Genomic DNA, 18,249 nt, shown 5'->3' with positions numbered 1-18,249 from the left:
CAGTCCCCTACCCCACCCCCTGCACATGCCCAAACCTTGCCTGTAAAAGGTGCTTGAGATACACATGTCAGAAAAGCTTGTGTGAGCATGGTGGGTTCAGAGGGCCCCCCAGCGTGTAATGAAGGAGTGGATGGCTTCTTCCTCACCAAATGCCAACTCACCTAGGGGGAAATTAAGTTCCTATTAGCATCAGGGAGAAGCTGAAAGAAAATGAACAAGCCTCTCACCATAACCCAGCCAAGGCCACACCAACATCCTAGTCACACCCAGGAGAGGGCTCCATTATCGTTCAGCAACTATTATCCCACAGCACCCCAGGATCCCCATGGATGGCGTACTTTTTGCCCCACTGATGTTGAATGTTGGGCTTGAGTCTTGCTTTGGCCAATGGGACATCACTGGGCCTGACACAAGCCAAGGCCTCATGCCTGCTTATGGAGTGAGCCTTCCTGCCCTGTGTTTCTGACAGTACCATCAGAGGAGCTCCACCAGGTGCCAGCTCACCCTCCACATGGCCCAAGAACACAGCCATGATAAGCAGGCTTGAGACCAGTCTACATCCTGGGATCAAGTCAGCCTACATCAGCAAACCCCTCCCCAAACCTCCAAACGTGAGCAAGGAATTATGGGCTAGCTTATTACCCAGCATTGCTGTAGATATTGCTGACTGATATGCTGGTCTTCAAGATCAGCTAGCTGCTTACTGTGACTTGATAAAATACTGTTGTCCCTGAGACTGAAAAGCCTGCAGGAGGAAGAAGCAGGGGTAAGGAAAGCCCTTCCTGTGTATTTTCAGAAGGAAGAGGAGGAAGAAGAGGAGGAGGAGCAGGAGGAGAAGGCAGAAGGTTGTAGGTGTTGATATGAAAAGCAATCTATGATTTCATACATGTAAAACATGTATCTATATGCACAAGTATGCATGAGCATATTTTTGCAAAACCTTATAAAGCAATACATTATTAGTAAATATCAAGAGGTGGGCTTACAAGTCTTTCCTCTCGGGGCTAGAGAGATGGTTCAGCGGTTAAGAGCACTGACTGCTCTTGCAGAGGACCCAGGTTCGATTCCCAGCACTCACATGGTGGCTATACCGTCCTTAGCTTAAAGAGGCCTCTGTTTTTTTGCAGTATTATTCACAGTGGCCAAGATATGGAGTCACTCTCAGTATCCATTGATGAGTAAAGAAAATGTGATTTATACACCAATAGAACTCAAGGTTTTTTTATTACATTTATTCGTGTGTGTGTTTGCTATAGTGCATGTATGGGGGGGTCAGAAGACCACTTACTGGAGTCAAGTCTTTCCTTCCACTTCTGAGTCCCAGGATTCAAACTGAAGAGGTCAGATTTAGTAGTGAGTACCTTTACCCACTGAGCCATCTTACTGATCCATATCCATGCTTTAAAAAGAAGGAAACCAGGGTTAAGAGATGGCTCAGCTGTTAAGAGCACCGACTGCTCTTACAGAGGACTTGGGTTCAATTCCCAGCACCCACATGGTGGCTATGAACCGTCCTTAACTCCAGTTCCAGGGGAATCCGAAGCCCTCTTCTGACCTCCATGGCATTGCACAACATGGGTACACTCACATGCATGCAGGCAATACACTTATACACATAAAAATAATAAATGATATATTTTTAAAAACAAGTCTTTCCTCTAGTTTGCCCACTTACATGTTACTAAAATTTTTCTAAGTGTATAGAGAGAGACCTGGAAGGACAGTGTTCTGGGAGCAAGGAACAGCATGTGCAAAGGCCCTAAGGCACATAGCCACTTGGCTGACTCAAGGAACAGCAAGTATTTTGGAGCTGGAATGTAAGGAGGGAGGGGAGGTGGCAAGAGAAGACACGAGGGTAGAGGGCCAGGTCACACAGGACCTGTGCAGCCACAGGGAGGGTGCTGTGAGGAAGACCTACAGGAAGAGATCCTATTATATGACATGTTTTTAAAAGAACATTCCAAATCAGGTGTGGTAGCATATATCTGTGAGCCCAGCACTGGGGAGGCTGAGGAAGGAAGATCATGAATTAGAGAAGGAGGAGGAAAGGAAGATCAAGAACCTGGGCTACATGACAAGACCTTGTATCAAAAAAAAAAATCACGCTGGAGCTAGGAGTATGACCCAGTTATAGAGCACTTGCCCAGCATATGTGAGGTCTTGGATCCCATCCCCATAATAATTAAGTAAATAAATCATAAATAAATAACAAGATCATCGTGACAACCAAGAAACTTAGAGGCAGGGTTTTCGATTTTCATCACAGTAAAAGAAAATGTACCAACCAACACAGAGGTTTAAGGCAAGAAGGGGCATGCTAGCCTGAACTCAGCCAGAGGTCTTAAAGAAAGGTTTCCCCTGGGACCCCCTAGATCTACCTTTTCAGCAGAACCAGATGTTTAAGAGTCAGGCTCAGTGGAGGCAGGAGGATCAGGAGTTTAAAAACAGCCTGGGCCACATGAGACCCTGTCTTAAGAAACAAACAATGTGTGGATGAGATGGTCCAGTGGATAATGCTCTTTCCACAAAGCCAAGTGACCCGAGTTCAGTCTCTGGGACCCACATGATGGAAGGAAAGAACTGATTCCTGCAAGTTGTCCTCTGACCCCAGGTACAAGTTGTAGCACATGGGACACACACACGGAATAAATGTTTTTAAATGTTTTTTAATAAAAGAAACAACCACCACCAACAAAAGAACCAAGTCTGAATCCTACCTCCTGTGTGACTGCCCTGTGCCTCAGTCTCCTCACCTGTAAAAGGGGATTACATGACTCAGTGTGTGAATAGTGCCCAGAGCGCGGGGCAGTGAGGCCTGTCAGTGTGAGGGTGGTGGTTTTTCTGTCACCTCCACAGACCAGGAAGACTCCAGGAAGGAGGACCAGGGATCTGGTATGCAATCAGAGTCCAGAGAGTACATTAGGGGTGAAAACCCATTGGGACACAAATGCTCAGCGCAGGCCTACAGGCTGATGGTTCAGAGAAAGTGACTCCATCCATGTACCTCGGGCTCCTACCTGTGGAGTGGAGAATCTAGTGCAGGGGAAGATGGAGAGCAAGTAGGTGGACTCCAGAGCACCTCAAGGCTGCTGGGAGGTGGTGCTGGGAGAACCACGCAGCTGCTACCAGCCAGCCCCACCATCCTGAAGAAGAGCCCAGGCATTTGAGAGGAAGCAGGAGCAGGAACACCATTAGGTGACAAAGTCGGCCACCAGCTTTCTCGTAAACATCTTTGTACATGTTGACAGACTGTCCTCTGCAGGTTACCAATCCCTAAAAGTCAAATTATGCTGCCAGCAAAACAGAAGACATTTGCTCTTAGGGGCCCCTGGCCCCCATAAAGGAAGCAGGAGGAGCCGAGCCTCCTGGGAGAAGCAGGCCCAACGCACCCCTACTATACAGATACACACGTGCTAAGGAAGGTGTGCACACTCACTCAGGTCCTCCACTCAGGCACACTCACTCACACTGGCCTCAGTGAGAGAGGCACATACATAGACTCCTGAATTTAAAATTCAGAAAGACCCAGCTCTGCACAGGCATGATCCAGGGACAGAGCCTAGACTGAAACCCAGCCCTGAGCTGGGCATGGAGACCCACACCTGTCATCCCAGCATTCTGGCAGGAGGATCATGAGTTCCAGGCCAACTTGGGCTACACAGCAAAGTCTTGTCTTAAAGACACCAGCTCTGCCTGCCTCTTAGACCTGAGACTCGAGCGACTTAACTCAGAGTCTGTTTCCCCACCATCAGTGGCAGTGAGAGGGATGGCCCCTTCATCAAGAAGTTGACCAAGTCTTGACTGACAGAGCTGGGCACAGGGCTATCAGAAACTATTGGTGGCCACCAGGCCCTTTTAAGGAACACTTGTGAGTCACAATGAGCCCCCATGGTTCAACCGAAAGCCTCAGGATACAACACGGGCACAGCGAGGAAACAGCCCCAGAAACCCTCAATGCAGAGGAGACGTCCCTGAGGAGGGGTGGCTTCTTCCTACCAACAGGGACACTGAGTTTCTTGTCCCTTGGTCCCCCAAGGAGACACTATTCAAGGAGACAGCATCTAGGGCAGGACTGTCACCCAGCCAGGGGCCTCCTCCACACACCAACAGTGTCCTGTAACAAGACAGCCAGCTCCTGGCCAGCACATCAGCTGAGGGAGAGACATCCCAGGGCTCTGACAAGCCACTGGGCAGGGCCAGGTACCCAGAGAGGGCAGGGTTGGGTCACTTACCTTTCTCCGAAGCTGGGGCCAAGTCAATGAAGCTGCGGCATTTCTCACCTTGGGAGAGAAAAGAAAGGTTTCAGAATGCAAAAACTTTCCACAGCAGCTTTCTGTCCCCTTCTCAAAGCCCCAGAGCCAGCAGCACCCCAACCCCACCCATGAGGCTGATCGATGCCTTACCCCTTATTCCTAGCAGCTCTGTGTACCAAGAGCATGAGTGGGAACTGCCAGCTCTTCATGCCTACCACGCAGATCCCTCCCATCCATCCTGTACACTGATCACACGAAGTATAAGCATACACACATGCACACACATGTGCACATACATGTATGCACAAACACCTTTGAGGACGACCCAAAGAATAGATCCAAATTTCCATTATGAGCCCAGGGTGGCCTCCATGAGCCTAACTGCACCCCCTTCCACATCCCTCCTGCTCCACCTCCTTTTGTCTGTTTTGAGAGGGGGTCTTTGAAGCCTCTAGGCTCCCAAGCCTCCTGCCAAGCACATGTTAATGCAAAGGTGGCCAGGATGTTGTGGGAAGTGACATTAAGGAAGTCAGGGCCCAAACACAGTAGGTCTTGAGGGCCACCAAGGAGCTGTCTTCTCTCAAGTCACTCTTGCCCAAGAATCATAAGGCCAAAAGCTACAGGCAGGAGGTATCACTGTGTTAGCTGAGGCAGGTTTGCTTCCACAATCTGCTCTGCACTGAGAGGTAGGACCCTGACCTTCCTTTGCAGATGAAGACAATAAAGGCTCAGAAAGACTGAGCAACGAGCCTAGGTCACACAGCAAGACGGTGGTCCTAAATTATGATCAACAATATAAAGGGAAATTTGCTGATAAGAACTGGGAGAGAATTAAGAAGAAAGGGTCTGGGGGCTGGCTCAGGGGTGGGACACTCATATTCACAAAGCTCTGGGTTCCATCTCAAAAGCACCCCCCCAAGAAAGAAAATTTAGTTTTGTGTTAGATTTTGAGTGAATTGTTTTAAACCTTCATTAATGATATATTGTTTCCCTCAAAGCCATAAGGAGTAAGTCAAATAGCCAAATTCAGGCCAGCCCCAGGGCCACACTGACTGGGTCTTAGATACATCTCCTTCAAGGAACCCCTTCCCACACAGAAAATAAAACCAGCATTAAAAATTGTGTTTCAGCCAGGTGTGCTGACACACACCTGTAACCTGGGAGGCTAGGACAGGAAGATCATGAATCTGAGGTTAGTGAGACCCTATCTCAAAAACAATTATATTTTGTAGCCTTACTGCTATAAAGGTGTTTATGTTAAGTATTAAACACTTCCTCCATTTCAAAGTTTAATTATTCCTTCTGATTTTAAAAGAAACTGAAGCATTTGCATAGGCTGGTGAGGACAGGCTCCCCGGCTCCCACCACAACTGGCTCCCAGATAGGGTTTAAGACATATGTGCCAGAGATTTTGCTGTCTCCTCCCTTTGACAATGCTTTGTTTGATTCTCTGCTTTAAGGGGGACAATTCAACGGTTTTCCATGTAGTCTCAGTATCGTCTGTCAGAAGGCCGCATAACTATCACACAATCAATTTCACACATTTCCTCATCCCCCAAAGAAACCCTGTACCTATTAGCAGTCCACCGTCAGTTCCTCCAACCCTCCCAGCCCTAGGCTACAGCAAATCTATTTTCTGTTTCTGTAGGTTTGCTTAGTCTGGGCATTTCTCAGAAATGAAATCATCCGGTATGTGGCCTTCTGTGACTGGCTTTTCTCCTTAAAGGTTTCAAGGACTGTCCATGGTGTGCCATGTATCAGCATTTCACTGATTTTTATTAGCAAAATAATATTCCTTTGTTTTGTTTACCATAACTTCTGTTACTTTGGTCAACTCCAGTCTGAAAATAATAAATAGAAAATTTTAGAAATGGTAGAGACATGATAGAATAAAGAGCTTTAAGCTTTTATGAAATCCTTTTTATCTATTTTCCTTCTGTGGTGTGTTTGGGATCGTATCTAAGAAGGCTTGCCTAACCAATCTCACGAAGATTCATTCCTGTACCCTCAGAGTTGTGTAATATTAGCATTGATCCTGTGTCTGGTGTACATGAGGGGTCCAGCTTTGGTGCATGGCTGTCCAGCTGTTCCAGGGCCTCTTCAAAAACTAATTTTTTCAGGCATCCACTGGTGTGAGTGTGGAGTTTGTCTGCCCTCATATCAGCACAGTCAATCTTCGTAGCTTTGAAGTTTTGAAATTGGAAACTGAGTTCTCTGATTTTGACTTTTAGAATTGTTTTGGCTATTTGAGGGCTCTGGCATTTCCATGTGAATTTTAAGACCAACTTGTCAGTTTCTGCAGTAAACCAGACTGGGATTTTGTTGAGAAGTGCACCGACTCTGAAGAGCACCTTGTGGGCAGAGCCAGCTCAGATGAAGCCTTCTTTCGCGAGCGTGGACTGCCTCCTCTCTGCTTAGAACTGTTCACATTTCCTTCAACAATGTCCTGTAGTTTTCAAAGCATAGGTTTCACGTTCCTCTCATTAAACTTATTCCTGTTTTACTATTTTATACTGTTATAAATAGAATGGTTTCCTTAATTTCATTTTTGGATTCTAGACACTGCTGGTGTCTAGAAATGTGATTCATTTTTAACACAGACACTGCACCCTGCCATCTTGCTGAGTGTATGTTCTAGTTCTGATGGTTGTCACTCAGTTCCCAGGATTTGCTGTACAATCTAAGTTCATGTCATCTTCAGAGATGGGCTTGCTTCTTCCTAAATTTATCTCTTTTGTTTGCCCTCACCTGCTTTGACTAAAACCTATAGTGTAATGTTGACTAGAATTGGCAAAAGTGGACATCTGGGTCTTGTCCCCAGTCTTAGGGGGAAGTTTGTTAGTTGTAGGTTTCTGACATTCTTCCTTTAATCAATCTGAGGTCACTCCTCCGCTCCTCCTCCTCCTCCTCCTTTTCTTCTTGTAGTTTGTGAAAAGTTCTATCAAGTTTTTTTTTTTTTTGCTTTCTCTTTCACCTCTAAGAATCCCCACTGTAGAGATGCATGAACTGAGCCTCTGAACTTTCTGTAATTTACCCAACACCACACAGCAAGTGATGGGCAAGGGTACAACTTGACCCATGGACTCTGAACTCCAGGCCCTGAACTGCTCCCAGCTAGCTATTCCCAGAGTTTCCTACTGTGGCCAGCTGTTCCTGCTGTCTTGCTCCCAGCTGAGTCCTGTAAGGAATCTCCTGGGAGCATACCTCCATGCAGATGGAGGAAATACACATGGGGCTAAATAAATGGCTCTCATGATTCTATTTCTGTCACACAGATGAAAATGAAAAGATACTTGAGCAGATATGGTCAAACTTAGCCCATGCTGCTTATGCAGTGCAAAGCTGATGTTTAAGGAAAAATTATTAGAAGTGACACAAGGGAGACAGGATGATGCTTCGAGGACCAAAGTTCTACCAGCCGACATAAAAATATGATGCCTTTGTCTCCATGATAGAGATTAGCTCAACATTCATGAGAAAGATGTTGAATGGCGCCATATTGATGTGTTGCTTTTACAAGTGGCCCTTAAAGCATCCTTGTGCTGGGTATTATTAAGCTGATATGTTTAAGTAAGGGGTTATGATGGATATAAAACTGAAGTGCACTGACCCCTGTGCCACACATACCAGCCTGAGGCAAGACCATGAGATTACTGAGCATTGTTATGTTTCAGCCTCCTGATGCTAGCATATCTTCTTGGACCATGGACTGAAGAAGGTGGCAGTGTCCCAAAGTCATCTGATTTAAGAGGTCTCCAGGCCCACAGGTTCAATGTGTCTAAAAGCCACCGGGTGGTTTAAAGGTACATCACTCACCCTCCCAAGAGGGCGACCTGTCCCCAGAAAGGACAGTCCCTAAAGGCCCATAGTATCCCCAGAACCCTATGAAAGGGGCTTCCACAGGGGACAACTCTGTTGAGGAGGGGATCAGATTTCAGCAGAGAAGTGGGCTGGGCCTCCTAAGCAGCAGCCCCTCCATAGCACCCTAAGGAGACAACAAGATCCCTAGGGAGCATTGGCCTGGGAAAGAGAAAGCCAGACGTTGGCTCAGCAAGAATCTGGTTACCCAGTGAGGGTCCTGTAGCTCCCACAGGAAGGAGAAGAACCTCTAGGTGACTAGAGGGTTCTACAAGTTCTGGGAATGCCCTGTGACTGGGGGCTGGGAGGTATCCTCAGTTATAAGGAGTTTGACTTGCTGGCTCCCCAGCAGACTGGATACTGTGTGCACACCAGAAGTCAGGGTGTATGCTCATCCCCCCACCACCTTAAAGAACAGCACTGGGGCACTGCATCCTTAGAGACCCACATGTGGGACTCAAAATGCAGCCCACAGCGTCACCCACGCAAGACATGAGTGGCCAACAGTGACTGAAGGGCCTGTGGGGATGGGTAGCAGGGCTAGTCCTGTCTAGATGGATGAGAATTGACATTCTGGCCATGCAGGTCATCAAGGCCTGGCAGAAAGCATATGGCACCCTCCCAGGGGTGCACTGTGGCTATTTATAGATGCATTGGCAGGGTGGAGGCCTAGCAACTAGAAAGCCAGCACTGCCCAGGGTCTGACAGGTGGTGCAGCAGGGGGGTCTGTCCACGAGTCTTGCTGCGATGGTTCAGTTGTTCACTGACTTAACTGTCTACAGAGTGTGCCTGTCCTGGACTTTGTTTACAGGTGAATGTGTAGACCAGGGCTGGAGCACAGCATGAAGCTGCCCAGAGGCCACAGGCTTGACAATGCACAGCTCTTTCTGGAAGTCAAAATCAAAATCAGCATATTAAGCACTGGTCTACAGGTGTTTAATTTTGAGCCTAAAAATATACTTCTCCCCCACCTGCACACCATGTTTATTGTGGCCCTATTCATGACAGTCAAGTTCAAAAAGCTGCCATAGTACCTAGGAATGGATGAATGGAGAAAGACATGGTGTGTGTACATGATGGAGTTTTGCTCAGCCATAAAGAATGAAATTCTGCCATTTTCAGGAAAACCGACAGAACTGGAGATCATTATGTCAAATGAAACAAACAATACCACAAAGACAAACATTACATGTTTTCTCTCAAGCAGAATCTATATATATTTTTTTTGAAAAGATGGGTCAACGAGATGGCTCAGCAGGTAAAAGTGGCTGCAGCCTGGAGACCTGAGCTCAATCCCCAGAACCTACATAAGGTGGAAGGAGAGAATCGACTCCACAGGGTTGACCTCTCACCTCCACACATGTGCTGTGGCACACATATCAGTAATAAAATAGCAATAATAATAACAGCAATACTAAAATTTAATTTTTAAAAAAGATATAAAAATAAAATGGGGGGGGCATTTGGGAAGAGGAAGGACAGTGGGGCTGAATATGACCCAGTACATGACATATGTGTATGGAAATGCCCTAAGAGGCCTGACAGTCTGTAGCATACGCACCAATAAAAATAAATTTCCCTTCAGTTACCAGCATCAGTGCTTCGTATCCGTGCAGCTGTGCTCCACCAAAACCTTCACTGAATGCCTACTGTGTGCTGGGCAGCGAGCCAGGAAGGCAAAATCCCAACCCCTCAGAGCCTCCGTTCTAACTGCAAGGTGCACACTCTTGTATGTCCTTGCGTGTGCGTGTCTGTCTGTGTGCTCGTGTGTGTGTATGGTATGTGTGTATCTATCTGTGTGTTTGTATATGGTATGTGTGTATCTATCTCTGTGTGTGTCTGTGTGTCAATCACCCTAGAGCTTTCTCTATAGATAAAGCCACACACAAAGCAACTTGGAATCTGTCAGCTGTCTTCAGCAACCAACAGAAGCTTTATGTCCACAAGAGTCCTGTTCACTGTGGCATCTTCATAGCCCGGAACAGTGGAGAGAGGTGCAGGGGGCACCACTGTGGGGAGCCGAAAGAGCTTTTCCTAGGAGGCCTTTATCAAGAGCTCTGAGGAGGGATGCTCTGAATTGACAGTGAGGCTGCACACCTGCGACAGACAGGTGGAGGTGAGGACTGGACGTCTGGGGCAGACATAGAAAGGAGATGTCAGGCAAAAGGATGTGGACTGTGCTGGGGAGATGGCGGCTGGGGGCAGACATTGGGCAGCTATGCAGTTCCTCAGTTTGTCATTAAGTGGAGGACCTAGAGACCATCACCTAGGACACTACGTCTTTTATATTTCCTTTGGTTTGGCTTTTTTTTTTTTAATCCTTTTTGAGACAGGGTCTCCCTATAACCCCAGCTGGCCTGAAACTCACTATATAGACCAGGCTGGCCTTGAACTCACAGAGATCCACCTGCCTCTGCCTTCCAAGTGCTGGAATTAAAGGCGTGCACCACCACACCCACCTTGGTTCGGCTTTTTAAGACAGGATCATGTGCAGCCCAGCCTGACCTGATGATTCTCCTGCCTCAGCCTCCTGAGTACAGACATTGCAGGCATGTGCCACTAGGCCTGCAGACATCATGTTTTTGAGTGCTGCCTTCACTCTGGGTTGCAGCCTATCGCTTCACCCTCCCAACCTTGGTCCTTTCTACTCAAAACCTTTGCCCTCTCCATTTCTGTGCAGGAAGACCTTCCCTGGCCTTTAAGATCCGGCTCAAATGGCCTCTAGCTCTACCACCAGGAACCTTCCTTGCTCACTCCACTCTGCGGTCCAGCATCTTGTTATGATGTCTCATGCTCTATCAACTTGCTGTGTCCAAGACGGAGCCTGACCTCTGGGGCATCTCAGGTAGATGCCTGAGTTTGTCTCGTTGCCTCTGAGCCACATCCAACAACCCCAAGGGGAGCCTGGAATAAGTGTCATACAAATGAGCTACCAGCTGTCACTATGGTCACATATGAGGTCAGCATCCATCCCCATTCTATAGAGAGGGAAACTGAGGTTCACAGAGGTGAAGCAGTCCATGTAAGGCCACAAAGCCAGTAAAAGGCAGGATCTGGACCTGGGGCTGTGTCTTTCTAAAGTTCTTTCTGTGGTAGAGGGGCCTGACCTTGCCCAGAGGTGGAGCTGGACTCAAGGCCATTTGTGGCCAGGCAGGGGGAAGCCTGTAATATCTTCAAGAATACTTCGGAGTTGGGGTGGGGGTTGTGCTGGAGAGATGACTCAGTGGTTAAGAATATCAGTTGCTCCTGCAGAGACCCCTGGGTTTGGTTCCCAGCACCCACCTGCCTGTGCCAGCTGACAATAGTCCATAACTCCAGTTCTAGGGGATCTGAAGCCCTCTTCTGGCCTCCACATTGCATACATGTGGTACACTGACATACATGCAGGTAAAACACTAATACACATAAAAAATAAATAAATAAATAAATGCAAAAAATATAAAGAATACTCTAGAGGGTGGGTGAGATGGCTCAGCAGGTATGGTTGCTTGCTACCCAGCCTGATGACCTGAGAACCCAGATGACAGAGGGAGAGAGCCACCCCCCAGAGTTGTCCTCTGACCTCCACACCCGCACTATGGCACATTCATCCTCCCAACCCCTCAACAAACATCTAAATAAACATAAAAACTAAATTTGGAAGCATACTTCAGAGTGGGAAGTTGAATTGCCAGCTTTTGCAACAGTGAAGACAGGGCAAGTGCCCAGATTCAGCAGCACCAGACACAGCCCAGTTAGTCTCCACATGTCCCGCTCCAGTGGGGTCTTGTTTTGAAACAAACCCCAGATACTGGGTCTAAAGCATGTTTTTGAAGAATGCAGTAAGATGAACAAAGGCCAGGGCTTCCTGGGCCCCAGGGCTTCGTCTCCTGGGTGCTGGCTTTCTGCAGCATGAAATGGAACTCACAGCTCAAGAGGCTCAGACCTCCTTCCATGCTAGACTCCCTGATCCACCATCCTTGGGGAGCCTGGCTGGGGGAGAGGAGCCCAGAAATCTCCCTTGGTGAGGCCACTTGAGCTGTGTCATCAGGCACATTCCTACTCAGGCCCAGGAGAACCAACCTAGACAGACAGAAGGCTGCCAGGAACCTGGCACAAACACCACCCACCAGGGAAAAGCTGGCTCAGTCTGGCTCCTCTATACCCAGGCCAGGGGTCAGAAGGCCACCTCAATGAGTCTCTCCTCAGCCTGGGTCTCACCCAGAAAGAAGCTCCTGTGAAGGCTGCAAGGGGACACAGGATGTGCCTGGTCAATAGGAGGCCAGGCAGACTGCTTAAAAGTAGGCTTCATGCAGTTCTGAGTCCAAATCTCAGATCAGCCATCTGTTATTCAGGAGACAACAGGCAAATTATACATTTCTAGTTATCTGGTTGGGGAGACTTTTCACTAGGGAAGGTTGAGCACTCCAGCCTCATGTGTTAGCAAGAGGCCTAAATGAGGAAAGTCGTTTGGATACACAGTCTTCATTAGGATGTAAGTCGGGCAGCAGCTGCAAAGGGATCAGCTCTGCCCCCACTGTCATTCACCATAGGTCCAAGGCCCCTCCTTGGAAGGAAGGTACTCCAAGGCAATGGGGTTTGGGTTCAAATCCATCCTCTACTTCTAGTTGTATAACCAGTGAGTATCTCTGCCTCTCTGATTCTTTTCCTTGCCTGCAAAATGGAAATCATTCCAGTACTGTGGTCCGCCCCCCCTTACCCATGGGTTGCACATCCCAAGACTCCCAATGGATGACTCCCAAAGCAGCAAACCCTGCAGACACTGGATATTCTTTCAGGCACAATAACAAATCAACGACAATAACTGATAACTGAATGCAGTGATCATAACCATGTGTTGTAATAGGAGTTTGTGAATCCGGTCTTTCTCTCCTGCACAAGGTACTGTGATGGTCCCAGACAGCTATAGTGACGAATAGTGAATACAGCATGGATATGCCAGATGAAGGGATAACTGATGTCCCAGGTGGGACAGAGTGAGATGGCACCAGGCCTCATCATGGTGTTCAGAATGGCTCCTGATATAAAACATGAATTGTTTACTTTTAGACTTTCCCATTAACTACTTTTATTATGTTTGACCACTGATTGGTGAGACCATAAAAAGGGAAACAACAGATAAACAGGAACTAATATACTTCTAGTCCAGGTTTGCAGAAGGAGTGGGATGGCAGATCATGGAATGCCTGCTGCCTGCTTGGCCCCGTCATCAAAGGAAGCTTGCATTTCTTCCCTGGACTCTGAGTGAGATGCTGTAGCTCCTCCTAAGGAGAGCCCTGAGCATCTTCTGGAGCCAGAAGCAGGAGGCCGTAATTCTGAAAGCTCATCCGGAGTAGGGGGTGGGAACCTGGCACAGCCATGAGCAGAATCAAGGGAAAGGGCCAGAGACAGATGCCTGGTGCTGGCAGAGAAGTGGGGAGTGCCGCAGGTTAGCCAAGTTGCCCTTGGCATGGACACACAGAAGCTGAGGTCTTAGCTGGCAGCAGAGACTTGGGCAGTGAAAGGGAGGGATGTGGGAAGCCCACCATCCTTGGCTGGATTCTCTCATCCTGAGTCTGGGGATCGTGACTTCATTTGACACCCTGGCAGACGGTGAAACTGAGATTTCTGCACAGTAGGTGTGGAAAGAGGCTGGAGAAGACAGGGGATGGAGGGCAGTGGGAACATGAGTCTCACAAAGCCAGCCAACAAATAGCACTTGCTAATAGAGAGCTGTTTTGTTTGTTTTGTTAAGAGAGAGGATCACTACATAGCACAGACTGGCCTTGAACCCACTATGTAACCCAGGTTGGCCTCAACCTTGGATACTTCCTCTGTCCATCTCCCAAGTTCTGAGATGACAGGAGTGTACCCTCATGTCCTGCTCTGCCACCACAGAGCACGCGCATATACTTTGTGCCAATCCTTGCTCTAGGTGCTTTGCATGTGCCATTTTCCCACATCACAACAGCCCTGAGAGGCAGTTGAAGGGACCATCCTCCATTTTGCAGGTGAAGAAACTGAGGCACAGGAAGCTTGAGTCCCCCGTCGCACATCACACAGCCAGCAGTGGAGGTGGGAATCAAACTAGGCAGTATGGCACAGAACCTTTGTGCTGGCTATTGTGTAATACCTCTTAGCAGTGGTTCTGGAGAAATCCATTAGTCCTAAGTCTCTGGGGCTCTCCAAAGAGGACTTCACAAGTGGTCAGAAGAACCAAGAACCTTCCCAAAGAGACCCAGCTGTGGACTGGTCTAGAGTTGGACTAGATCAGGCTGGTTATGAGTTGGACTGTGGTCCTGAGACCAGGTGGGTGAAGGAGCCCCACACAGGGCAGGTGCTCTACAGGGCCTTTCTCTATAGCATGTACTTTGATTTGCTGGGAAGGCAGAGACCTGGTCCCCAGCAAATGTGACTGGTGAGAGACAGTGTTAGTCACTTGGCAAGGTCAAAAGTCCACACACAGGCTAGAATCAAAGAGCTCGGCACTGGGAGCCACAGGGAGAGAAGGCCTGCAGGGCACTTCTCTCATGACCAGGCTGGCAGCAGAGCTCTGGCAAGTGCCTTCTTAGAGTTCTCGGGAGGCCTCTGCTGGTTGAACTGACAGGGCAGCAGATGGCACACAGTTATCCACTGATGATATTTTGATTTATTTATCTCTTACAGATGGTGCCAGGCCTTGATTCCTGGCAGGAGTCCAGAGTGGGGGGTGTCTTTCTAGGGGGAGTGGTTTCTACAAGTGGATGGCAGCCCCAAGACAGAGCCCCTGCCTGCACTCTGACTGGCACCACCGTGCCCTCCAGACTCCCTTGCCCAGGCATCTGAGGCACAGTGGATAAACCAAGGAGACAGATTCATTCTACAGGAGTTCAAACTGCAGAACCTGAATTCTTATCTTTTGTTGACATCCTGTCTGAGCACAGTGATGTACACGTGCCCTCAGAAGGCCAGAGGATTGTGTGTTCAAGGCCACCCTGAGCCATGTAGCAAGACTGTCTCAAGAAACAAAACAACCACAACATAGCATGTTTTTTGAGATAGGGTCTCCCTGTAGTCCCAGCTGGCCTGGAACATGCTATGTAAACCAGGTTGGTCTTGATCTCATAGAGATACACCTGCCTCTGCCTCCTGCATGCTGGGACTAAAGGCAAGCACCAGTATGCCCAACCCAACAACAAAGCATTTTAACACCTCAGTGGTTAAATGGAATAATGTTGAGCCCATAGGTCCTGTGTTCCAGTCCTCACTCTGCCATCAGCAAACTCTGTGGCCCAGGGCATGCTCTCTGGCATGCTCCCATATCTGTAAAGCAGATATAGCTGTCACTTCGTGCACATACAGTATGCTGGGCAGGAGACCTATCCACCAGATGAGGCTCTGCTCCTGCAGCCAGGCCAGAGCCCCATGTCTGGATGAGGCCTTGTGACTGGGTCTTGCTCATGTGAGTATGTGGCATGTGGCATTTCCCGTAAAGGACTCTTGTGGGGAGGTCTTCCTCCCCCTTCCTTAGATAATGGCAGAGAGGGGATGTGGGAGTTGCCTGGCCCCCGACTCATTTCATTGAAGAGAACTGCCCCCACCACAACCCTTGTATTGAAGTGTCACGTGAGTGGGAAAGCAAGTGCCACCCATGGACACGCGGGACTCTCCCTTACTGCAACCAGTACTGCCATAGACAGAGACAGGCTGCTGTCGAATGTGATGACCCTGTGTGTGGCCAGTACACAGCAAAGGATACACTGTTTCTGTTTTCAAGGTCTGCAGGAAACCGTGGTAGTGAAGGGCAAACCAGTGTCATCCCATGTGCTGGTTTTGGTTAAAGCAAGGTAAATTACTTCTCCCTCTGCCATAGTCTTCTAGGGTCTCTTTTCTGATATTTTTTGGAAACTTGTAAAGCCTGACCCATCTTCCTCCCCAGATGCAAGCTTTGGAAGAGAAAGTGAAAAAGAGAGGACAGCTACTGGGTAGCCAGACAGGCTGAGACCACCAGAGCTGGTCCTACTTCCTCTAAGAAATATGCAGCTCTGCCCAGCATGGCAGGAGGGTTGAGGGACTTCAGTCTAGATGCAGAAACCAAGACCCAGAAAGGGCTCTCAGTGGCTTGTGATCTCACTGTGCACCAGATGTTCAACAGCAGCTAGGGCTCAAGACCCCTGCTCTCTAATTTAGAAGACTGTGAGCAATGCAAAGGCCACCAAGACTGGTTGCAAGAAAGAACCACAGCAGACATTCTGAGGCCTGTCTGACGCACGCAGACATGCGGCACATTGTGCCCAGTGAGCTCGCTGGTGGGATCCTCATAAATGTCGGGAGGAAGGACCAGCAGTGTTCTCTTTTGTGGGATGAAGACGCTGAAGTGCCAAGAGGTCAGGGGGCTCACCCCCAAACACATGAATGGGAGTGGACTCCAGGGCCTCTAGTTCTCACTGAGGAACTTGGTGGAAAGATTTGATGCAGGGCAATACTCTATCTGTACAACCAAAGAACAATCTCGGAAACCACTCTATGGGGTGCCTGGCAGTGACAGGACAGCGGGAAGGCCTGAGGCACCGAGACATCCCAGCAGTGGACAGAGGGCTAGACTGGAACTTGTGCCTCCTTGGGTCCCTCCGGGGCCTCACAATGGGGATAAGACATCAAATTACTTCATAGGAACGACCTCCTCCAGATTCATTCCCTCGGGTTACTTCCAGGAAAGAACAAAACAAAACAACAACAACAAAAACGTCAGTTTTACACCAACTGGTCCTTACCAGCTCTGACACTTGCTGATCTCCTATGTTACAAAGACAGAAAAGCAGACAGATACCAGGGATATCAGGGTACCAGGTGGGGTGGGCCCATGCAGTAGGACTTAAAAATAAAATGAGAAAAGGCCGAGGTCTCCAGCTAGCACCTGATACATTGCTTTCATTTTGTGCTCACACTTGCATTAGTCCACACCACACACGTACACGAACAGGCACGAATTTCTTGTATTTTAGGCAAGTACTGCTAGATTTCTAATTGCAATATAAAACCTCCCTTTAAATTCATCTGTGTAAGGAAAATGTGAACCAACATAGAACAAAAAAGAATCACAATAGTACAAGGGTATGTTGTTAGGAATAAAATTATAAAGGTGCTAGGAAAATGCCTGGAGTCAGACACTAGGATAAAGGAATTCTTGCTTCAGCACCATTCCAGGCCACTCTCACAGGGCCCCTGCTCTGCACAGGACTGGAAGACTGTTTACATCGTGGCTTATTTGAATAATGTTCCCCAAAGTCATGCAGTACACAGCCTGCTCGAATGTACACAGCAGCCGTGGATATTTTTAGAGTAACAAATATCCTAAGCAAACGAGGAAAGAGAGATAATCTTCTGGCCAGCTGCCCTGATTGGCAGGGAAATGATGTTATCGTCTGTCCATGATTTTCTGACAGCATCCCCGGGCTCAGGGGACCACCTGGCAGTGTAAACAGTAAGTGGTACCCTACTCATCCTCAGGGGAGATAAGAGGGGCCACAGACACAGGGCTCTTCTGGAGAGATATGCAGCCTAACCCAGCGAGGCTCAGGAAGATGAATGGCAAGTTCAGGTACAAAGACGGCAGGCAGCAGATCTCAGACACAAACACACTCGAGACTATAGCATCCGTGTGCTGTTCTCGATAAAGCAAGCTGACACTGAAATCCAGCCCACTTGGTTGGGAAGAATGAAAATACCCAACAATAGAGAATGCAGAGGGAAAGCATAGAGGTAGGTGAGGGCTCTGCAGACAGGCCACCAAATGACAGGTGACAATGCAGTCACCGTGACATCCGCATAAGTATTAAGGCATAAGCTCCAGGTAGGGGAGCCAGGTCGCCACAGTGCCTGGCAGGTACCTGACTCTGGAGGCTCCTGAAGACCTCTCATGCCCTGGGAATGTTCCTGATTAAATACACAGAGAGAGAGATAGGTGTGGTACTCCACACCTGTAACCCCAGCTACTCAGGAAGCTAAATTAGAAAAGATCTCAAGTTTGAGGCCAACCTGGGAAAGACCCTGTCTCAAAAACAGTTAACACACATGCACACACAAATCTACCTACACAAACCCACACTCTACCCCCTCACCCACACACAGGTCTGCAGCCTCCACACCTCAATTACCTCTATCAGCCACAGGATGTGGG

The 18,249-nt window shown here is 48.4% G+C and overlaps 1 protein-coding gene across 2 annotated transcripts in view; it reads right to left on the bottom strand.

The window, feature by feature from the left end:
• The window catches only part of Gsg1l (GSG1 like), a 206,138-nt gene that overhangs the window by 135,192 nt on the left and 52,697 nt on the right, over nt 1–18,249 (bottom strand). For both annotated transcript variants that reach the window (XM_008841629.1, XM_008841633.1), the window contains exon 2: nt 4,233–4,280. In XM_008841629.1, the coding sequence (XP_008839851.1) occupies nt 4,233–4,280 (48 nt within the window). The remainder of the gene's footprint in view (nt 1–4,232; nt 4,281–18,249) is intronic.

The sequence above is a fragment of the Nannospalax galili genome, unplaced genomic scaffold (assembly GCF_000622305.1).
Source record: "Nannospalax galili isolate Female #2095 unplaced genomic scaffold, S.galili_v1.0 scaffold411, whole genome shotgun sequence".
NCBI lineage: Eukaryota > Metazoa > Chordata > Mammalia > Rodentia > Spalacidae > Nannospalax > Nannospalax galili.
This window is presented reverse-complemented; position numbering and strand designations above follow the sequence as displayed.